The 24,760-nt window shown below is 42.7% G+C and overlaps 1 protein-coding gene across 1 annotated transcript in view; it reads left to right on the top strand.

The window, feature by feature from the left end:
• Positions 1 to 22,364, top strand: part of LOC120023919 (methyltransferase-like protein 24) — a 92,687-nt gene extending 70,323 nt beyond the window's left edge. Inside the window, exons 4-6 of the mRNA XM_038968022.1 lie at positions 1,849 to 1,939; positions 10,220 to 10,445; positions 21,513 to 22,364. Coding sequence (XP_038823950.1) covers positions 1,849 to 1,939; positions 10,220 to 10,445; positions 21,513 to 21,830 — 635 coding nt within the window. The 3' untranslated portion in view covers positions 21,831 to 22,364. The remainder of the gene's footprint in view (positions 1 to 1,848; positions 1,940 to 10,219; positions 10,446 to 21,512) is intronic.
• The last annotated feature ends 2,396 nt before the right edge of the window (positions 22,365 to 24,760 follow it).

Here is a 24,760-nt window from a genome sequence, read left to right as displayed (position 1 = left end):
TTTTTTTTACAATGTCATTGTTGCAGAGTGCTTGACAGAAGTCCCCAAGGCTCCAAGTGTGACTGTTATTCGCTCACAATAAGTCACAGCTCTTGACTTGGTCATGCCTCCTATTGCCTTCTGCCTTCTTTTCATGCCAAAAGTTCTGTTCGGACAGGATAAAAGCATTGAGGTCCTCCTATTCATCTCTATTGACAAATGCTTTTCTTCTAAAAATTTAAGCAGTCGGAATCCATCAATTCCAAAGATGTATGACATCACAAAGCGTAATAACCCTCTAGGGATTCTAGGCTTTGTCCACTTTCCATTCGTGGCATGGGGAAGAATTCATAAACGTCAGCAAAGTAGAGCACATTTTACGTTGGACATAGAGTCACGACCCACCAACTGGTGCAACCGGCCCCTGGTTCAGGTTGGGCTAACATGGTGGTTCAGAAAGAGAAGGATTTATGACCAGTCTCTGTCTGGGCTGTGGTCTCTATGGGGAAAGACATGGCGATTAGAACAAATAATCAGTCTGTCGCTGTCAATTACCGGCTGGTCCAGTCCAGTTCAGACAGTCTCTGGAGCAGATAGAAGAGCTAAAGCAATCAGACAGAAAACAGTCATAAATCCTGTTGCAACACCTCCCACACACACTCCAAACACACATTCAGGACAAACATTCAGGACGCACACATGCATGAATGCATGCACAACACACGTATGTATGCATGCACAAATGCCTCCACGCATGCACACACATACACTCTATCAATGATGCCTTTGGCTCACACACAGCTCTTCACACCATTGGAGTTTGCCGTCTCTCTCTAATATACACATACACCCCGTCCCAAACAAAGAAATACCTACTCCCCACAGACTAAGACCAGCCAGTGTAAGCCAACTGGTTCTGTTAGTCTTGGTGTTGTTATCGCCAATGGTGGCTGCAGTAGAGAGAGATAGGGGCCTGGAAGGGCAGATATCTCCCTCTCCTTCTCGCATCCACTCCCTATTCTTCGCTCCTCCTCTCTTCCTCACTTCCTCTCGTTCTCACTCTCTTCTGCTGACAAGAGAAACTTGGCAGTGTGCGCTTTCAACTCTAGCTATTAATGAATCTATTGATTTTGCATGTAGTTTCAGTTAGTACATTAACTTTACAGTATATAGAACATGTAAATGAAAAAATAAACAGAAACGTTGAACTGCAACATGGAGTCAATGGAATCCTTGAGCATTAAGGCAAGATTAAGGTGCCCTTTCCCTCAGTGTGAGATGGAGAATCATGTCAAGGATGGAGGACGCATTTGTTTACACTAAATCACATTTTTTCTCCTTCACTGAAACCAAAAGGAAAGGAAGGCGAGGGGCAGAGGAGAAGAAATGGAGAGGGTGCTACTCGATGAGAAAGAAAAACATGTTGAAATATGAATATATATGTGTGTGTGGGTGTGGTGAATATGTGATCTGACAGGGGCAGGGGTAACTATGGTATACACTATACAATATGTGATGTTGATGATTATTACAATTACAATGATAACAATAGCGTATTACTAAGAAAAAAAAAAAAAATAAGAAAAAAAAATTAAAAAAAAAAAAAAAAAAAAAAAAAAAAAAAATGATAACAATAGCGAATGATAACGATCAAATCTAATTTTAATTGACATATGCTTCATAAACAACAGGTGTAAACTAACAGTGAAATGCTTACTTAATCTTCCCAACAATGCAGAATACAATAACAAATATATAATAATAATAATACTTTTTTTTTAATGACATTTTTGGGGACAAGTTTACTGATGATCCCTGTGTCTCTCCTACAGGTGTCTTGTGCCCCCCCTTCCCCAGAGGGTCAGGAAGGGCCAAAGGGGCCCTGGGCAGTGTGTCTGGACAGCAAGTACAGCCTGGCACAACGGATACACACCAAACACTGCCGGGTCTACTCTCTGGGGTGAGCGCACGCACGCACGCACGCACGCACGCACGCACGCACGCACGCACGCACGCACGCACGCACGCACGCACGCACGCACGCACGCACACACGCACACACGCACACACAGAGAGAGAAAAACACAGAGAAACAGAAACAGCCTGGCTCAAAACATCACTAGGGCAGCAGGCAGCCTAGTGGTTAGAGCATTAGACTAGTAACCGAAAGGTTGCTAGATCGAATCCCCGAGCTGACAAGGTAAAAATCTGTTGTTCTGCCCCTGTACAAGGCAGTTAACCCACAGTTCCCTGGTAGACCATCATTGTAAATAAGAATTTGTTCTGACTTGCCTGGTTAAATAAATAAAAAAATCATATCTCTGTGTCATGTAATCTGGATGCTATTTTGCAGGGTATAAATGTATTTGACCTTCCAGGAGAAGCTGTGCCCTTGCTGTATGCCCAGGGCTGAGCTGGGCTGGCTGGGCTTGGCAGTGGTGGGATGTAGGGTTGAAGAGATTAAGCCCCTGGATGGCCTATTCATTTGAGTGTTAAGAGACACCACAAGTGTGCTGGCAGCAGCAGGGTAGGCAGTCGGTGGACTCTGAGAAGGAGCGAAGAGGTGAGAGGGGCAGGAATAGAGGTTTAGGGATTACCCCTGTTGACAGCAGGGTCAAGGGTCAAATGAACTGGTTTTGAGAAACAGATTTCCTATTGGTGACTGATAAGCACACTCATTTCTCCTCACTTTTCACAATGTTACATATAGTATTGCCCTCTCAGGTCAAAGTACGCCATAAAAGTCCCCGCACAAACTTCAGCTGTCTGTATTGATCTAATGATCTGTGTGTTGGTTTTCTCTGCCACATTAGTTTGATGGACTGTTGTGATAGCAGAGCTAGATAAACAGGAGTATATCCCCATCCTCATCACTCACACCAACACTACAACACTGTGGGGGGAGACATCATTAAGCACCATGGTTTTTCCTGACTACCTGATCATGGAATAATACATAACTAGGGCCCAGAGCTGTGTGAAAGCTGGATTGTTCCTTGATCATAGTTGTTCACGTAACCTTTGACACGACACATATATAACTACTGGGATCTGGCATTTTGCGACACACGGTTAGAAAAAGCATGCGACAAGCGAAGCTTCGGACATCATTGATGACGTATTTCTGAAAAAGTGATGCACAGGCATTTGGACGCATGCCTCGGCTCTCTGGTATCAAACAAAACATCCCTAGAGTGAGGGTGTAACTAGGCCGTCAAAGAAATGCCTTATGATTTACTGTAATGTATTGTCATAAAGAGTTTCATTTGAAAGAAAACATATTCACTTAGACACTCACTTGGTGAAGGCTACAGGACTGAAAGCTATTGAAAGCAACAACAATGTCTTTGTCGCTAACAAATACATTCATGGTAGGCAACTACAATTCACTCGAAAGGCAAAGGAAATATGCAAACCTCTAACCTCTCTGGACTAAAACAGAATTATGATAAGTGCACCATATTACATATTTGATCACAAAAAAATACAACTTTTACATTACTTTTTACATAAAGTGCACAAACTCGGTATTCATATCCCGAAATAAATCAAATATCTCATTACAATACATTTTAATAGAAAGTTACCATGGAAAGAACAACACCTGTCTATTTGTCGAAAAATCACTCTGATTAATTATTTAGTCATATCCCAGTTTACCTATTTACTTATTGCCCTGCCTAACCTAACGACTTGTTTTCTAAATTACACGAGCAAAAAATATTCCACTTTATTTGGAACGGCAAGCCAGTGTGGACCCGTCATTCAGGGCAGGTGGGGCAGAGCCCTGTTTTGAGCCCCACCTGTTTTTTTGTTGTTGTTGCCTGTTTTGCATGTTATTTTGGAATTAATACGTGTCACATATCAGTTTGCAAACAATGTATAAAAAATTCTTGAATAAAGCTGCATACAAACATGGTCTCTTTTGCTTTCTTGAGTGAGGAAACTCTAAAATGCAGGTGTTACAGCCTAGCTCAATGCTTTCTGTGGAGGTAGGGCGTCCAGCGGAAAATACGGAGCATAGGGGTTGGTAATGTTCTCTAGTTGCGCTGTGATTGGCTCAGTGGTCTGTCACTCATGGGGACACTACATCACCTCAAAATCTACGGGGAGAGCTTGGAAATTCTAGCCCCTTGGGTGCCGCCATAGAGTTACATTACAGCTGCCCATCCAAGAAGGCTCAAGGTCATTGGCCACAGATAAAATGACATCAAATACGATATATCTGCTGTAGCTTTGATTGGACTGATCATGTCAACACCATACTTTCAAAATCTTAGCTAGCAAGCTAGCAGTCATCATCTTGAATCATGACAACAATCTACTGGCAAACCCTTTTCAATCCTTGTCATATGAAGAGAAATTATAGATAAAATGTATTGGTGCTCATCGGCCATTGGACATAAACATTACACAACAAGTTGGAAATCGCAAATTCAACAATGAGTGGTTTGAAAGGAATCAGTGGCTAACTGCTATTCAGTGGATTGGGTGTGTGGTCCAAGTCTGGGTTTAAGGGTCTCTTTTCAAAGTTTTAAAGGATAAACATTCAACATTGGCCATGCTGTCAATCCAGCATAACTTCTGGGGGAAGATGGGCGACACCTGGAGGGGTGTGGAGACAATCACAAGGACAGGTGAAACCGATCAGGTCGTGACACACACATCTACTACGTTTTCAGTGAAATACCATGAGAACATTTAGTTTAGTCACTAATACATCATGTAATTATAGACTCACCATTTAGTCATTTTAACTACCATTTATTCCAATAGCAAATACAAGATTATCACATTTCAAAAGTGTTATTTTTGAAGCGCTGAATGGAAAGAATAGTATATGGTAAATAACATTTACCAGAGTATTTGACTATAACTTCACACACAATTTTTCTTACTAATAATTTGTATCCAATGGCAGGTTATGAGCATGTTGAGAAATATGTCAGTCTTACAGTTTCTTTATACAGTACATACGTAGGACAAATCATCAGAAATCGGGTTATTGCAAAAAATGATCACCTTTTCTACATGATTTGTCAACTAACAAAGTATTGCATGTCTCTCTGCTTGAAATTCATCAGTTTACAGTGTGTCAATGAAATTCAGATAATGAGATGGAATATATTGTTATACAACCAAGGTATTTCAGCAGTGCATTGTACACTACACTACACAATTCTAAATGGTAGCACATAAAGTGACTCTTTCAACTTTGTCCTATTGAACCACACTGGCTGATGGAGATGGCCGATTTGGTTTTACCTTCCAACATAAATTGATGTCAAATTAATACATTTATGAAGTAAAAATATAGAATTTTACAGTGCTCAGCAGTTATCAAACTATATACTGTATGTTAACTTTTTTTATCGCTTTGGTGCAATTTTTACAAGTATGTGATACATTTTCACAACTCTTAGTACATAACTCAAAACAGTTAATCAAAAAGGCAGCTGTTTCAAAACTCTAAGCACATTTTCAATTGACTAAGTAAATTCAGCAAAAAAAGAAACATCCTCTCACTGTCAACTGCGTTTATTTTCAGCAAACTTAACATGTGTAAATATTTGTATGAACATAACAAGATTCAACAACTGAGACATAAACTGAACAAGTTCCACAGACATGTGACTAACAGAAATGGAATAATGTGTCCCTGAACAAAAGGGGGGGTCAAAATCAAAAGTCAGTATCTGGTGTGGCCACCAGCTGCATTAAGTACTGCAGTGCATTTCCTCCTCATGGACTGCACCAGATTTGCCAGTTCTTGCTGTGAGATGTTACCCCATTCTTCAACCAAGGCACCTGCAAGTTCCCGGACATTTCTGGGGGGAATGGCCCTAGCCCTCACCCTCCGATTCAACAGGTCCCAGACTGCTCAATGGGATCCGGGCTCTTCGCTGGTCATGGCAGAACACTGACATTACTGTCTTGCAGGAAATCACGCACAGAACGAGCAGACAACAAGCTTAGTCTGATGATGCTGTGACACACCGCACCAGACCATGACGGACCCTCCACCTCCAAATCGATCCCGCTCCAGAGTACAGGCCTCGGTGTAACCCTCACCCCTGGTGAGACAAAACCGCGACTCGTCAGTGAAGAGCACTTTTGCCAGTCCTGTCTGGTCCAGCGACAGTGGGTTTGTGCCCATAGGCGACGTTGTTGCCGGTGATGTCTGGTGAGGACCTGCCTTACAACAGGCCTACAAGCCCTCAGTCCAGCCTCTCTCAGCCTATTGCGGACAGTCTGAGCACTGATTGAGGGATTGTGTGTTCCTGGTGTAACTCGGGCAGTTGTTGTTGCCATCCTGTACCTGTCTCGCAGGTGTGATGTTCGGATATACCGATCCTGTACAGGTGTCGTTACACGTGGTCTGCCACTGCGAGGACGATCAGCTGTCCATCCTGTCTCCCTGTAGCGTTGTCTTAGGCATCTCACAGTACGGACATTGCAATTTATTGCCCTGGCCACATCTGCAGTCCTCATGCCTCCTTGCAGCATGCCTAAGGCACGTTCACGTAGATGAGCAGGGACCCTGGGCATCTTTCTTTTGGTGTTTTTCAGAGTCAGTAGAAAGGCCTCTTTAGTATCCTACGTTTTCATAACTGTGACCTTAATTGCCTACCGTCTGTAAGCTGTTAGTGTCTTAACGACGTTCCACAGGTGCATGTTCATTAATTGTTTATGGTTCATTGAACAAGCATGGGAAACAGTGTTTGAACCCTTTACAATGAAGATCTGTGAAGTTATTTGGATTTTACAAATTATATTTTATTAAGAGTTTATAACACACAAAATCATAGTCACTTTTTCACTAAACGTAATCAGTGTTTAATCGATAAATACATGTTTCACATTGCAATAAATGTTCATATACAGTGGTGTAAAGTACTTAGCTGAAAATACTTTAAAGTACTAGTTATGTTGTTTTTTGGGGTATCTTTACTTTATATTTTATTATTTAACTTTTTTTTAAACTTTAACTTCACTACATTCTTAAAGAAAATCATGTACTTTTTACTCCATACATTTTCCCTGACACCCAAAAGTATTTGTTACATTTTGAATGCTTAGCAGCACAGGAAAATGGTCCAGTTCACCTACTTATCAAGAGAACATCCCTGGTCATCCCTACTGCCTCTGATCTAGCGGACTCACTAAACACGAATGTTTAGTTTGTAAATTATGTCTGAGTGTTGTAGTGGTCTGCTGGCAATCCATACATTTGCTTAATATAAGGAATGAAAAATGATTCATACTTTTATTTTTGATACATAAGTATATTTAAAGCCAAATACTTTCAGACATTTACTCAAGTAGTATTTTACTGGTTAACTTTCACTTTTACTTAAGTTATTTTCTATTAAGGTATCTTTACTTTTACTCAAGTATGACAATTGGGTATTCTTTCCACCACTGTTCATATAAAGTACAGTAATTGCCTTTCACAATGCAATGCCCACATTCCTTTTTTTTTTTTTTTTTTTTTTTTTTTTTGATATGATTCTCTTCTCTTTTGTTAAAATAAATTGTATTGTTACTTAATCCGACTGCTCTTAATTGATGATCGATTAAATGTTTAGCAAAGCTAAAGATTTGACATATAAAGTGTTTTGTCTAGTACAGATTTTGAGAAGTACATAATGAAAATGTATGTCTGTAAAGTAGAAACATAAAAAGTATGATATATACTCGAATGTACTACTATGATGTTGACTATTACGTAACAAATCGAATCAAAGTGTATTGGTCGCGTACACAGATAAGCAGATGTTAAAGCAGGTGCAGCGAAATGCTTGTGTTTCTAGCTCCTTCAGTGCAGTAAATCAATATCAATACAATGCATTACAATACCTATATGCAAATAATCCAGTCCAAAACAAGAAAGAAATGCATCCTATGTTTACTAAAATTACATTGGCCAATAGAGTACTGTAATATATGCCATTTACAGTCTACATATTTTGGTATATAACACCAGCGCTCCTATGAACTGAGCTACGTACAGGACCACTACAATACATAAATACAATACTGTAAAATACAATACACGATTGCAATACAGGTGGAAGATGTTTGGATGAGGCCATGGATGAGGCATGGATTGATTTCAATCCAGACCTACAGTACTAGTCAAAAGTTTGGACAAACCTAATCACTCAAGGGTTTTTCTTTATTTTTACTATTTTCTACAATAGAAATGTAGAATGATAGTGAAGACATCAAAACTATGAAATAACACATATGGAATCATGTAGTAACCAAAAAAGTGTTAAACAAATGAAAATATATTGTATATTTGAGATTCTTCAAAGTAGCCACCATTTGCCTTGATGACAGCTTTGCACATTTTTGAATGAGTAGATGTGTCCAAACATTTGACTGGTACTGTATGTCAGGCTTGGATTCGCCATGCCAAAGGGCTTTTCCCCAGGTGCGTGAACAATATAATTCCGATGAGAACCTATGGCCAAATGGTCAAGACAGGCTTGATGCAAACTAGTGCCTGCTAAACATTGTTTCTTTAATTGCTTTCATTTGATTACATTGTGAAAGATGGCTTCAAATGATCACACCTTCGATCACACATGGGACAGAAATGATCGAAATGTGATGTTCAGTCAATTTTAATGGCTAGTGCAAGTATACGGCCTAATGTGAAAACAGTGTACGGTACTGTATTTACAGTACTATACTACAAAGGGCAATTTTGAAACATGTATCCATAGAGATTCTATTAAATTACTAGAGGGGGTATGAGATAAACCCTCGAAGTTCCAGAATGGGGTGAAAATGGCAGCCATATTGGTCAGGGAGAAATCCAAACCAGTCTAATTGGAATGAATGGCAGTAGTGGCATAATCATGATTTTACTTATGCAGGAACATAAAACAAAGGCATGGGATATATCAGAAATTGAAATATTGTGAATAGAATTATTAAATATGATTATTATGATTAAATGATTATTAAATAATCATAAATACGGGTTTTATTTAAAAAAAAAATCTGTATAAATAGCCTCTAAAATATATGTGAACAGACCATGAATGTCTCAATTTTTGTTTTCTTGGAAAGCTGAGAGTGCTGTTATATGATACAATATCAGTACTTGTTGCATTTACAACTCATCTGTCCTATCATCTACTGAATTCAACCGGTGTATGGCTGTGGGTTGACTGCACTGTTTGAATAGAATGTTGGAATGTGTAAGGGATAAACGGCGACGTTCTGTACATTACCTTGGAAATAACGGATGATGCAGCGGGACGAGAGTAATGTACAGAACGGAGGCGTTTGTCCCGCCTTATACCACAGTTGCTCCTCCCACATCCTCTCATGTAAAACAGCAAGCACTGTCATCTGAAGTATCATTTGACTAAAACGGTAGCGAGGCATGAGACACTGTCCTGGTAGGGCCTGCTATGATACCATTAGTGGTTGTGTTAACTGAATCATTTAGCAGAGAGGGTAACAGAGATGTCTGGAGCATTCCCTTCCTCTGTCTTCCCTTCCCTCTCTCTCATCTCACCCCTGCATCTCCCTCCTCAATGCATGGTTGTCTATGAGGGAACCAGAGTAGCTCATCCGTGAGAAATTAACTTTCAGAGATACTCCCCGAGCTGCAATTACCGTGTAGAGATACAGCAAGTCACATCACAAACACACCCAGCTACAGAGACAGAGACTGAAAGAGAAAGCGAGAGAGAGAGAGAGGTCTGGTCTGCCTGCATAGATTTACAAACGACAAGGAGCTTTCAGTGAAAGAGGAAAAGAGTGGGAAGAGAAGAAAAGGTGGACAGAGAAAATGAGAGAGGGGGAAAAGAGAGAGAGAGAAAGAGAGAGGGGGTGAAACATGAGCTTTTGTCAGTCTTGAAAACAAGCAACCCACTGGGCACACACTGGTTGGAATCAACATTGTTTCCACGTCGTATCAATGAAATTACATTGCACCATCTTGGAATAGCCGTTAAATTGATGTCTGTGTGCAGTGGGAGGAAGAAATCAAACATCTTTCTGCTCATAACCTCCCATACTTTCAGCCTTACATTGAATTATTCACTGAACTGCTGAAGTGAGCAGTTATTTTCAGCTTCAGCAGCTATACAAACTATTCCCCAAAAGTCCTTATACAATATATAATTATATCTGTATCCATCCATCCATAAAATATGATTTATATAACTTCTCTCTCCCTCTCCACCTTTTTTTTTTATCTCCCTCCCTCCCATAGGTTGGGTGTGGAGGATAAAACCCTGGAGCGCTCTCTGGCCAGGGTGGGCTGTGAGGTACACTGCTTTGACCCCAGCCTAAAGCAGGCCCACCTACAGGAGTCAGACATGTGGCTCCACCGTCTCTCCGTAGACTGGAGGGACCCCAACCCAGCCATCCCCGCCCAGCGACAGCACGGCAACATCAAGAAACTGGCCACCATCCTCAACGATTTTGGACACAGACAGGTCAGGGGGCACATAGAGAGGGAGAAGGTTGTAAACGTTGAGGTGTGAATGAAATGACAAATGGGCAAATGTGTCCTGAATCAAATTTAAGGAATAAGTCATGCATGGGCTTATATTGTGAGAGTATATGTACTGTACATAATACAGTGACAACTTACTCCACAAACCAACGTCCTACACAGTGCACAATATGCAGTACCTGCCTTTTATGGCATATCCATGACCAATACAAACAATACATGCAAAAGACACTCTAAAAGTCACCATAAAAACAAACCAGATATCCTTATCTTCCTCAACTCGGCCGAAAAAGGCTATATGAAAATGTATATTTTCTCTCCCTATGAGCTGGAAGAATTAACTTATTTATCACATAAAGCTGCAGGTTGACTGCAGCAGCAGCTCCTCTCTACACCTCCTTATCATTCATTCCTCCAGTGTCTCCTCTTGCCCTGGAGGGCAGAAAACTCAGAGGAAGATAGAGGCCCAACTCGGCTGAGAAGTCTCCCTCCAGCAGGTGGTATTTTGTCATTGTTTTGTCCACCAAGCAAGGAGTTTTTGTATGGAGGTCAATGAAAGTGTCAAATTTTGTCAACAAAAAAATGAATGGCTTATTTGCCCACGTGAGGTTTATTTCATCTAATGGAAGTTTTGTAATGTTTAAGTTGTTGAGAAAAAACACTTTATATCAGAGTTGTCTCGAGATGGCTATGCATATTCATGGAATGAGGCTAGTAGCATAGCATCTCTCTCCATTGAATACAGGCGTTTGACGTCAACAACCCTCCTCGAATATTCAAAAAAAGGAATACAACAATGAGATGTATCCACCAATCCAAAGACGGGATAGGCGGGAGCTAGACAGCCCGACGTGCCGCTTTGTGGACAATGACTCCCATTGTCAGGGCGGAGAGACATGTATCTTGTCAGTATATCCATAATCTTTGCTTATAGTTATGGCTTTCCTCCTTTAAATATTATCATTCAGAATATTAACTCACTGGAGTCCCCCAGAGATCTGTGTTCTGCCTTATCAGATATGGATCTGCATACAAGGTCAATGACATCCACACACAAACACACACACTCATGCACGCTTGCAAACACGCACCCACACACATGAATGCTCACTTGCACACACACACGTGGGCCTGCACGCAACAGCACATAATCGGTTTTCTATCGCTCATTTGCACTTCATGTCAATGATATCATGTCACCGTGTGGGACTGTGAGTCAATTAACCTTGTCGGGAGTGGGTGCTCTGATTCTAGTTTGTAAGCTAGGCAGGCTACTGCCTGGGAAGGTCTCCCACTCAGAAGTACGAGATGGGGAGGGGTGCGGGGTAGGTTGACCTCAGGTCTCCCCACTGGAAGCCTGAGGTAGGAGGAGTGGGGGAATCTATCAAATAGCGCATCTCTAACTTTGTACAGTACTAATGCAATTAGTAAAATCAGTCACACTACGAAATGCTACCAAATAAGGAAGCCATACAAGCTAGAATGCCTAGAAGCCACGCACGGGCGCCTAGCATTAGCGAGTCCATGCTTAGAGGCATCAGCCATTAATTCCTTTTTCTGGAGTGTGTGTGCATGTGTGTGAGATAAGGACAGAGCCGATCCCTGTACCTGCTTTAGATGCAAAGCGACACACACGTCTCCATAATGGGCTTTTAACGTGAGTACACAGCATGCTTAAGGAACAACTGTCTGCCTTTCTTCTCCCTGCCTTTTTTCTTTCTTCCAGCTTTGTGTCAGAAGAACAGCACAGGGAACTAATGAGTCGCTTCTAAAGATCAGAATATGCATTCATTTGTGTTCTTTATCGTTGATTACACAGCTCATAAATGAATCATATGCCACTCTGGTCAGCATCAGAGCCTGTCTCCATGGGGATTAACACAACTTCAGCAGTCCTTCAGATCTCATGCAAATTGATTTGCTTTCACCTAATTAAGTGGTCAACTCCCGGGTGGCGCAGTGGTCTAGGGCACTGCATCGCAGTGCTAGCTGCGCCACCAGAGTCTCTGGGTTCGCGCCCAGGCTGGGCTGGGTTCGCGCCCAGGCTCTGTCGCAGCCGGCCGCAACCGGGAGGTCCGTGGGGCGACGCACAATTGGCATAGCGTCGTCCGGGTTAAGGAGGGTTTGGCCGGTAGGGATATCCTTGTCTCAGTATGTAAAAAAATGTAATAAAAAATGTATGCACTCTACTGTAAGTCGCTCTGGATAAGAGCGTCTGCTAAATGACTAAAATGTAAATGTAAAATGTAAGTGATAATGCCAGAGAAGCCGGTGTTTGGAGGATATGTTGGCACGGGTGTTGTTAGGCCCGAGACAAAGTCGTTCGTTCTAAATGTTCCATTGCCATACTGGCTGGCAACGTTCTAATCCCTTGCTTGCTTGCTAGCTAGCCAACTACGGCTAACTCACAGTCACGTCAAACAGTGCAGACAGAATAACAACAGTAGCTGCATTTGTTTAAGCTGTTTTCTAGTGACATTTAACAATGAGCTAATGAGGCACCATGTCGCCTGGCATAGAAAATGTCCTCTCTCGTTAGGAAACTGTTGTCCAGAGGAGCTAGCCAATAACACAGCTAACAAAATAACTTATAACAAACTAACTGCACTTCGTTTCGTTTGACCTTTTTTCAATTTACATTTCTTTGTACAGTTGAAGTCGGAAGTTTACAAACACCTTAGCCAAATACATTTAAACTCAGTTTTTCCACAATTCATGACATTTAAACCTAGTAAGAATTCCCTGTTTTAGGTCAGTTAGGATGACCACTTTATTTTAAGAATGTGAAATGTCAGAATAATAGTAGAGAGAATTATTTATTTCAGCTTTTATTTCTTTCATCACAATCCCAGTGGGTCAGAAGTTTACATACAATCAATTAGTATTTGGTAGCATTGCCTTTAAATTGTTTAACTTGGGTCAAACTTTTCACGTAGCCTTCCACAAGCTTCCCACAATAAGTTGGGTGAATTTTATCCCATTCCTCCTGACAGAGCTGGTGTAACTGAGTCAGGTTTGTAGGCCTCCTTGCTTGCACACGCTTTTTCAGTTCTGCCCACAAATGTTCTATAGGATTGAGGTCAGGGCTTTGTGATGGCCGCTCCAATACCTTGACTTTGTGGTCCTTAAGCCATTTTGCCACAACTTTGGAAGTATGCTTGGGGTCATTGTCCATTTGGAAGACCAGATGTCTTGAGATGTTGCTTCAATATATCCATATCATTTTTCCTCCTCATGATGCCATCTATTTTGTGAAGTGCACCAGTCCCTCCTGCAGCAAAGCACCCCCACAACATGATGCTGCCAGCCCCGTGCTTCACGGTTGAGATGGTGTTCTTCGGCTTGCAAGCCTCCCTCTTTTTCCTCCAAACATAATGGTCATTATGGCCAAATAGTTATATTTTTGTTTAATAAGACCAGATGACACTTCTCCAGAAAGTACGATCTTTGTCCCCATGTGCAGTTGCAACCTGTAGTCTGGCTTTTTTATGGCGGTTTTGGAGCAGTGGCTTCTTCCTTGCTGAGCGAACTTTCAGGTTATGTCGATATAGGACTCGTTTTACTGTGGATATAGATACCTGTTTCCTCCAGCATCTTCACAAGGTCCTTCTGGGATTGATTTGCACGTTTTGCACCAAAGTACGTTCATCTCTAGGAGACAGAACGTGTCTCCTTCCTGAGCGGTATGATGGCTGCGTGGTCCCATGGTGTTTATACTTGCGTACTATTGACTCAAATGATGTCAATTAGGCTATCAGAAGCTTCTAAAGCCATGACATCATTTTCTAGAATTTTCCAAGCTGTTTAAAGGCACAGTCAACTTAGTGTATGTAAACTTCTGACCCACTGGAATTGTGATACAGTGAATTATAAGTGAAATAATCTGTCTGTAAACAATTGTTGGAAAAATTACTTGTGTCATGCACAAAGTAGATGTCCTAACCGACTTGCCAAAACTATAGTTTGTTAACAAGAAATTTGTGGAGTGGTTGAAAAACGAGTTTTAATGACTCCAACCTAAGTGTATGTAAACTTCCGACTTCAACTGTATATATCCATAAAAATGATGCCAGCTGATTCATGATTTAGCCTGGCTGAGAAACGCTGCCTGCCTCTCTCTCTCGTCCCGACTCCCGACCCCTACGCGTTCATCACTATGGGACAGTTGGAGATCGAATTTGAATATTGAAACAATGTTGCAAATGTCGGAGAGACAGACAGTAAGGTTTATACAAATCTCCGCTGTTGAAAACGAAATGTTAGTCTAAAAGAAATGTGAGATAATGCTTTTTATAGTGGAGATCAAGTTTATAACTTCCCTGCCTGGGCTGATGAGACAGTGGATTGCGGTGTCAGATGGAACAGAGTAAATAGGCATTTTAACGCCAGATTTAGAAGGTGGTAACTTGTGGAATAGACCCCGGCTAGAATGCGCTTTTAACCAATCAGCATTCAGGATTAGACCCACCCGTTGTATAATAGTCAATAGAACAACAAACAGAGACGCTGTGACAACCAGGTCACTTCCTAATGTCTCACATCCACACTGTCACTAAAGGGACACAGCCGGCAACATGGCTTCCATTGTATCTCCTCCACAGTGCAGGCCTTTCCTCACCCTGGTTAGAGTTAGCTAAAATGCAGTTGTTGGGGACCAGTTGTGGGGACCAGTTGTGGACCAGTTAGTTGTGACCAGCGGTGGGGAACAATTGGGGACCAGTTGGGACCAGTAAGTCCAGGGAGGTTTGGAAACAGAATAGTTCCTGTACCAGTTACTGAGGGACGCTCAGAGCGGCTGAACAGTACCTCTCTCTCTCCTGATCCCATTGATGTTTAATTATACGTCTGCTCGTTAAGATAGTCTCTGGAGAGGCCTGTTTCAGACGTTTCTCCCCGCACCTCACATCCACTAATTAAAGAACACAAAATACTTTATCTCTTTTTGATACAATCCAAAAAATCATGCAGGCCAAACTTGTTATCTTGTGTTAGTCACCCCAATGGCTTTAAACCATTCTACCAACAAATATTTGTATCCCTAATCGGAAAGCAGCTTTATGGACAGACATTTTGATCAACAATTACTCATCGTCATGGAGACATAATGTCCCCCTGGCTGGGGGTGAACACAAACTGTGAATGCTGATGTTTAATGACTGAGGGGCTTTCATTTCAGTGGAAGGCCGACTCAACTTGAATATTCTCTGCAGTTAGGGAAATAGCTTCAGCACTTAAGGTCCGGACTGAGTGTGTGGCCCAAAGGTAAAAGGCACCACCATACCTCAAGCTCAGGGTAGGTGATAGACATCTTTTTTAGTTGTTTCTATACTGTTCTGCCACTCCAGAACAATATCTCCTGACGAGAGAATAGGAGAAAGCAATTGTTTACATAGCTTCTAGCCTTGCTTGTCAGGCTTTATAGCAATGCTATAGACCTATAGTGTTAAAGACACACAGGTAGGAACAAGACAAGGCGACTGATGACCTTGGGAGAAGGCAAACTCGGGCAGAGCCTCTTTGAAGGACTAAATAACAGCTCCTTCCATCTCACACTCCCATCGGCACCACTGAACCTCCCTCCCCTCAGTAGACCACAATTTAGGCCAAATCACCAAGCACACACACCCTCCCCAAATCCATCAGTTATTGCCCTTCTTCCAATCCTCCCTGTGAAAGTAGTTTCTGTGTCACGTTCTGACCTTAGTTCCTTTTTTTAAGTTTGGTCAGGGCGTGAGTTGGGGTGGGCATTCTGTTGTTTTTCTATGTTTTGTTCTATGGTTATATTTCTATGTGTTTGGAATAGTATGGTTCCCAATCAGAGGCAGGTGTCAGTCGTTGTCTCTGATTGGGAGCCATATTTAGGTAGCCTGTTTTTCATTGTGTTTTGTGGGTGGTTGTTTCCTGTGTCTGTGTTTGCACAATATGGGACTGTTTTGATTTTCTTTGTTCTTTCACTTTGTTATTTTGTATTTTTGTAGTGTTCAGTTTTACATATTAAAATGGACACTTACCACGCTGCAAATTGGTCCGATATCTCTTACTCCTTGTCAGAAGAAGAGGAAAGTCGTTACAGAACCACCCACCAACCAAGGACCAAGCAGCGTGGTATCGGGCAGCAGAAATCTCTGGACTCATGGACATGGGAGGAGATTCTGGACGGCGAGGGACCCTGGGCACAAGCTGGGGAATATTGCCGCCCCAAGGCAGAGCTGGAGGCAGCGAAAGCTGAGCGGCGGTGGTATGAGGAGGCAGCGCGGCTGGGACGAGAGGCAGCCCCAAAAATGTATTGGGGGAGGCACACGGGGAGATTTGCAAAGTCATGTAGAAGACCTGAGCCAACTCCCTGTGCTTACCGTGCAGAGAGAGTGACCGGGCAGGCACCGTGTTACGCTGTGAAGAGCCCGGTGTCCCCAGTGCGCATACGTAGCCCGGTGCGCTACATTGCAGCTCCTCGTATCGGCCGGGCTAGAGTTGGCATCGAGCCAGGAGTAATGAAGCCGGCTCAGCGCATCTGGTCTCCAGTGCGTCTCCTCGGTCCGTGTTATATGGCACCAGCCCTATGCACTGTGTCTCCCGTGGGTCTGCACAGCCCAGTGCGTCCTGTGCCTGCGACCCGCAAGTGACGGGCTAAAATCAACATCCAGCCAGGACGGGTTGTTCAGGCCCTTAGTTCGAGACCTGCAGTGCGCCTCCACGGACCGGTCTATCCTGTGCCTCCTCCAAGGACCAGGCCTCCAGTAGATCTCTCCAGCCTGGTGAGTACTGTGCCTGTTCTAAGAACCAAGTCTCCTGTGTGTCCCTCCAGTCCAGACGCTCCAGACTCCCTCCAGTCCTGAGCCGCTCGTCTGTCCTGAGCCGCCCGTCTGTCATGAGCCGCCCGTCTGTCCTGAGCCGCCCGTCTGTCCTGAGCCGCCCGACTGTCCTGAGCCGCCCGTATGTCCTGAGCCGCCCGAGCCGCCCGTCTGTCCTGAGCCGCCCGTCTGTCCTGAGCCGCCCGTCTGTCCTGAACCGCCCGAGCCGCCCGTCTGTCCTGAGCCGCCCGTCTGTCCAGAGTCGCCCTCCTGTCCGGAGCTGCCCCTCAGTCCAGTGGTGCCCTTTACTAGGGTCTCACAGAAGTGGGCCGAGACTATGGTGGGGTCCTCGTCCCGCTCCAGCCGCCCGCCACTGCGGTAAATGCCCACCCAGCCCCTCCCCTATAGGTTCAGGTTTTGCGGCCGGAGTCCGCACCTTTGGGGGGTGGGGGTACTATCACGTTCTGACCTTAGTTCCTTTTTTTATGTCTTTATTTTAGTTTGGTCAGGGCGTGAGTTGGGGTGGGCATTCTGTTGTTTTTCTATGTTTTGTTCTATGGTTATATTTCTATGTGTTTGGCCTAGTATGGTTCCCAATCAGAGGCAGGTGTCAGTCGTTGTCTCTGATTGGGAGTCATATTTAGGTAGCCTGTTTTTCATTGTGTTTTGTGGGTGGTTGTTTCCTGTGTCTGTGTTTGCACCATACGGGACTGTTTCGATTTTCGTTTGTTCTTTCACTTTGTTATTTTGTATTTTTGTAGTGTTCAGTTTTACATATTAAAATGGACACTTACAACGCTGCAAATTGGTCCGATATCTCTTACTCGTCGTCGTCGTCAGAAGAGGAAAGTCGTTACATTCTGTCCGCATATCTCTATTCCTCTCTCACTCAGACACACGCACACTCCTCCCAGCTCCAGGCGCGGAATGTTTAGTGCCTCTAATTCTGCACAGCGGAGCAGTCGGAGAACTCTTCAGAGCTCTGCCACCATATGGAGATGTTCATGCAAAACGGGCATCTTCCCAGGGCTTGCAACTTCCCATATACAGGGGAAGCGAAGAGCAGATGTACTGCTGGCGGAGTGGGTTTAGGGACTTTGAGAGGGATATGTGTGTGTGAAGTCCTTCGGTTTTGCCTGGTATGCCAGTTGATGGTACAACAGGGAGAAGACAGCTGTCAAATAGAATGCAGTTATTGGAAGTAGGGCTAGTCAGTAGTACACACCCTGAGAAAAGCATCTCTTGTGTAGAACCATTATGGGATTTGTAACACCTTCATATGGCCCTTTTTCCTTGTTGGGATCGACGAAATGTCCTCAAATGTTCCTTGTTTTACTATCCTTGTGAGGTCTTCTTTCCCTACAAGGATAGTAAAACCAAAAAAACACACACACCATGTCGCAAGGAGGGGGGGAGGGGCGTGGGTCATAACATCTCTGTTGGTTAGGGCAGTTCTCATTGTATGAAGTATCTGTTCAGTTAAGAAATAGTTATTTGCCTTGGGGAAGGATGGTATCCCATTGGGAGACCCAGAGACAGAGTGAGCAATATGTCAGAGAGCCATCCAGGTTCAGTTGTTCAATTGACTGTAGCCCTTAGAATAAGTGTTTTTCTGTCGAGACAGGTCCGACACTCATCACTTACACTGTAACATTAGTGTGCTGAAAGATAGATCAGAGAGATATGATTGGTGTGTGGAGAGTGTGGGTCAACTATTTGACAAATATATCACTGGCAGCATTGCAAGTTGCCAATGTCGATGTCACCAATGCCATGTTGGCAATCGGCCAATGAGGGGGTAGTAAAGTACACAGGGGGAAGGAGAGAATGAATTGGTTAAATAAAATTTCAAAAGCAAAGAGATGAAAGCGCTTTCACTAATAGGGCTTTTAAAAAGTATGGGTCAAGGAGTCAACCTGACATCAAAAACATTCCAAAACATTTAAATGGCAGCCCAATGCCTAATAGATGTGCATTGAAAGTAGTCTATGCATATGATTATATCTTGAGGCCATTGTTAAAATGAATACATTTTCCTCCCCATCTCATCTTATACCACAGAAATCCCCCCACACCCCCTCATATTCTCCTCGTCCTCAACTCAGACAGATACAGTACATTTCTTTTTCAACCTCTCAATCTTTGCACCAACTTCCCCTCGCCTCCATCGAGAGTACTTTTCCACTCTCTCCATGTTATCTCTACCTACTGACTGCTAGATATCATGATTGACTTTTTCTCTCTGGGATCTCAATTGCAACCCTCCTCGTGTACTCTCTTCTCGTCTCCTTATCAAAACCTGTGGAACATCCAGGTGCACACTATGTTTGTCTATGGTTAGATGAACTAAGATGAAGATCAGATCAAATTTGATGACCAATTTATGCAGAAATCTAGGTAATTCCAAAGGGTTCACATACTTTTTCTTGCCACTGTATATAAACCCTGTATTGCTGATGCTACAGTATGTAATGGCCATTGAAAGGCTTTGAAGTCACCGGTCGGCTATATTGGCACTCCCCAGTAGGAGCAGTCCTCCATAGACGGGTTGGTTATTTACCAGCAAAACCTACGCATGCACAACTATGGGACAAAACAGAAGGGGTTGCCTTCGATTGTTGAGAACATGTCAAATATATTTAGTCTCCAAATGTTTATCGAAAATATAAATACATTAGCACAATGAGCACTTGTTGTCTATCAAATACATTGTTACAGTTGTTGGTTAGCTAGTGAATTTTTGCCATATAGACATGACACGAGTCAAAATACCTCAACAAGACATATCATTAACAAGATACGAGCTGAAACAAGCCACCTACGACTCCCCACATGACAGCTTCTTGTCATTATTGCTAGCTATCTGACGTTCATAATCATAACGCCACACGGCCTTCTGACCAGTGGTGTAAAGTACTGAAGTAAAAATACTACGTCGTTTTTTGGGGGGTATCTGTAGTTTACTTTACTATTTATATTATATTTACTATTTATATTTTGGACAACTTTTACTATTATTTCATTACATTCCTAAAGAAAATAATGTACTTTTCCATCAATACATTTTCCCTGACACCCAAAAATACCCGTTACATTTTGAATGCTTAGCAGGACAGGAAAATGGTCCAATTCACACACTTATCAACATCCCTGGTCACCTCTACTGACTCTGATCTGGCAAACTCAGTAATCACAAATGCTTCATTTGTAAATGATGTTGGAGTGTGCCCCTGGCTAAGAAAAACTAAACAAAAAAAACACATTGTGCCGTCTGGTTTATAGGGAATTTTAAATTATTCATATTTTTACTTTTAATTCTGAAATACATTTTAGCTATTACATTTACTTTTGATAAGTATATTTAAAACCAAATACTTTTAGACTTTTATTCGATTAGTATTTTACTGGGTGACTAACTTTTACTTGAGTCATTTTCAATTAGGGTATCTTTACGTTTACTCAGGTATGACTATTGGGTACTTTTTCCACCAATGCGCACGCATCATTTTCGTGACGTTGTCAGCCAACCCATCTATAGATGGTCCGTGTGTTGTTGTGAGTCTGGATGGCCAGCTAACTAGCAACAATGCCAATAAACTGCTATGTGGGGAATCGTAAGTGGCTCCTTTCAGCTCGTTTTATCTTATGCTTTTTACCATGTCTTATTTTGAGGTGTTTTGACTGATGTTACGTATATGCTAATATGGCTAAAACTAGTTAGCTAGCTAACCAACAACTGTATCAATGTATTTGAGAAACGACAAGTGTTGATTTGTGAAAATGTATTTATGCTTTCAATAAACATTGGCGACGAAATATAGTTTACATGTCAACAATCTAATGCAACCCTGTCTGTTTTGCCCCATATTTGGGCACAAGTTGGTTTTGTTGCTAAACAACCAACCTGTCTATAGGAATGAATGGAATTCTACAGTATTTCACTTTAAATGTTTCAAGGACAAAGTTACATGCATTAAAGTAATTTTGTTGTAGTGGGGACAGTAACATTATTAATATGTTTAGCTCACATTATATCATTTAAAAGTATGCAATAAGGTGTCTGTAATATAAGAAATGTGGCAAAAACAAATCAATTCCTATAACTTCCAAAACATTTTTACAATGGTGGGGTAGTGCCAAGATGGAGGTACAGTGGCTCAAAACACAGCCCCCCCCAGTCATCTAGTGTAAATAAATCATTGACACAAGGAGTATGCAATTCAAATCTTCCCTCTTTCTCCCGCTCTCTGTTCCAGGTGGATGTTCTGAAGGTAGACATGGAGAGTGCGGAGTGGAAGATTCTGGAGAACCTGGTTCTAGAAGGGGTTCTGAGCTCAGTGGGTCAGTTACTACTAGAAGTCCACCTCCACTGGGCAGGGTTTGAGGTGGATGGGGACGACCCATCCGTGGTGCGCTATTGGTTCAGCCTGCTGAAGGAGCTGGAGCGAGCTCACTTCCGCCTCTTCCGTTACCACAACGACCCAGCCAAACCCCGCCTTTTCCTGCACAAGAACTTTCTGAACGCCAGCAGTGCCTATACACTGGGCTGGGTCAACAATGAGTGGAGGCCTTGAGAGCACTGACTGACTGACGGACAGGCCTCTGGCCAATGAGAAGGGGAGACTCTGTGAAATGTAGTCCAGCTACGATGGGAAACGAAGGAGTCGTAAATCCCGTGGGATGTTTGCCTTTGGATATTTACAGCGAGCTCCAAAAGTATTGGGACAGTGACAATTTTGTTGCTGTTTTGGCTCTTTACTCCAGCAATTTTGATTTGAAATGATACAATGACTATGAGCTTAAAGTGCAGACTGTAAGCTTTAATTTGAGGTGTAATTCACTTATGTGTATTGAAGTAGTAAAAGTTACAGGTATAGAGGTATGATATTTGTGCTTCTAACTTTCTCACTCATCATTAGTCACGATTCATTCAGGACTATCCATAATCATGGTGGCATCCACATTAATATAGAAGTGTTAGGAAACATTTTATATTCTTATTTACAATAAAAGTACTTCAAAATGACAATATATTATTTACCATGAATTTCTATTGGGTATAAAATAATCTTAAACACAACCAAAACAAACAGCAATTGCATCCAACAAGTTTGTAAAGTCTCAAGCTTGATGTAACCATTGCATGCTAGGAATGTGGTGCCAATAACTAAACTTTAAATATATTGATTTGATTTTTTAATCTATTTTTTTTCTCCCCAATTGGTAGTTACAGTCTTGTCCCATCGCTGCAACTCCCGTACGGACTCCCGTGCATCTCACAACCCCGCCATGCTGCACTGCTTCTTGAGACAATGCTCGCTCAACCCGGAAGCCAGCCGCACAAATGTGTCGGAGGAAACAATGTACACCTGGCGACCATGTCAGCAAGCATTGCACCTGGCCCGCCACAGGAGTCGCTAGGCCAACCTGGCCGGCCAAACAGTCCCCTAACCCGGACGATGCTGGGCAAATTGTGCGCCGCCTCATGGGTCTCCTGGTTGCGGCCGGCTGCGATACTGCCTGGGATCAAACCAGGATCTGTAGTGACGCAGTGCCTTAGACCACCGCGTAACTCGGGAGGCCCTCAAATACCAAACTTTTGACTACTTTAATAAACATATAAGTGGACTTGTCCCAATACTTTTGGTCCGCTAAAATGGAGGGACTATAATACAAAAAGTGCTGTGATTTTTAAACGGTTCACACGTGATATGGATGAAAATACCCTCAAATGTATGTCAGTCCCAATACTTTTACGGAGGTTTAAGTAAAGTTTTGTGAGATCTATTCTCCTCCTATCAAGCTCCTATCATTTCAACGATGTTGAATCACCACTCCCTGTTCCCTTCCCTGATATGACCTCAGACATGGTGAGGTAATTGCCTCTTGTGGCCTTGAGGTCTGTCCATCGGTCAGAGCTGCTTCAAAGTGGCTGTGTTCTGTCTGGCTGGAGGTCATGGCCTTATCTGGGCTTGGACCTGAGCCAAACCATCCTGAACAGAGACCGAGACATGCACTCTCTCCTGGAGAATTCTTCTCAAAGGCACGGGCATTGAATAGTGAGGTAGGGAGGTAAGACCACAGCCCAAACTATACTGAACAAAAATATAAACGTGACATGCAACACATATTTTTACTGTGTTACAGAAGTAAATCAGTCAATTGAAATAAATAAATTAGGCCCTAATATATGGATTTCACATGACTGGGCATAGGACCACCCACTTGGGAGCCAGGCCCAGCCAATCAGAATGAGTTTTCCCCCACAAAAGGGCATTATTACAGACAGAAATACTCCTCAGCAGATTCCTCAGGTGAAGCCGGATGTGGAGGTCATGGGCTGGCGTTGCCACACTAGATCTGCGGTTATGAGGCCGGTTGGACATACTGCCAAAATCTCTAAAACGACATTGGAGGCTTATGGTCGTGAAATTAACATTGAACTCTCTGCCAACAGCTCGGGAGGACATTCCTGCAGTCTGCATGCCAATTGCTCCCTCAAAACTTGAGACATCTGTGGCAATGTGCTGTGTGACAAACCTGCCATTTTAGAGTGGGCTTTTACTGTCCCCAGCACAAGGTACACCTGTGTAATGATCATGCTCTTTAATCAGCTTCTTTATATGCCACACCTGCCAGGTGGATGGATTATCTAGGCAAAGGAGAAATGCTCACTAACAGGGATGTAAACTAATTTGTGCACAACATTTGAGAGAAATAAGCTTTTAGTGCATATGGGGAATTTATGCTCTCTTTTATTTCAGCTCAAGGATAGTGTGTTTATATTTTTGTTCAGTACAATAGCCTCAAATTGTCCTCAGGATCTTCCGCAGAAAAGGGTAAATGGAGCTGGGGGCATTGCTGTCAGACAGGCCGAGCACGCCTCATTTAGCTCAGATTAGCGTCTGTAGGAGGCAGGGTAGGAGACTATGCTGCCTGAAGAGAGACATACTGTCTTCCCAGAGACTGACCCTGCCTGGGTTACAACAGACTGGCACTGTATCTAGGTTACAGGTGGAGGGAACTCAAGAATGTGAAGAATCACCTCACTCACAAGTCTTATGTCAGTCAATACACATGACACGATACATTACACTGAGTGTTTGAAAAGACTACAAGGTATGTCAACTTGTAGCGAGACTGGAGTTTGACCAAGCAAATATTGAATCTGGATTATTCTAAAGGCAATCCCAAAGATGATGAAATCTGTGCATGTATTTTACCTGTACTGCAGCTTTAAAATGAGCAGTTTGAGGGAATAGTACGGAGTCGCTCCCTCCTTAGAATTGAAATAGAACATTTCGATCCAGACGCCACAATGACTCCTGCTCTTTTCCCAATCACTCTCTGCAGCTGTACAACTACTTTGTCAACAAATATTACAAAATGGTAGACAAGGTTCAGGCTGACATATTCCAAATGAAAACATTCTGAAAAATGAATACCCCTTATCTTTTGATGTGGTTATAAAGACACGAGGAAATCGCAACTTGGCTACACTTGT

Source organism: Salvelinus namaycush, chromosome 29 (assembly GCF_016432855.1).
Source record: "Salvelinus namaycush isolate Seneca chromosome 29, SaNama_1.0, whole genome shotgun sequence".
NCBI classification, from domain to species: Eukaryota; Metazoa; Chordata; class Actinopteri; order Salmoniformes; family Salmonidae; genus Salvelinus; species Salvelinus namaycush.
This window is presented reverse-complemented; position numbering and strand designations above follow the sequence as displayed.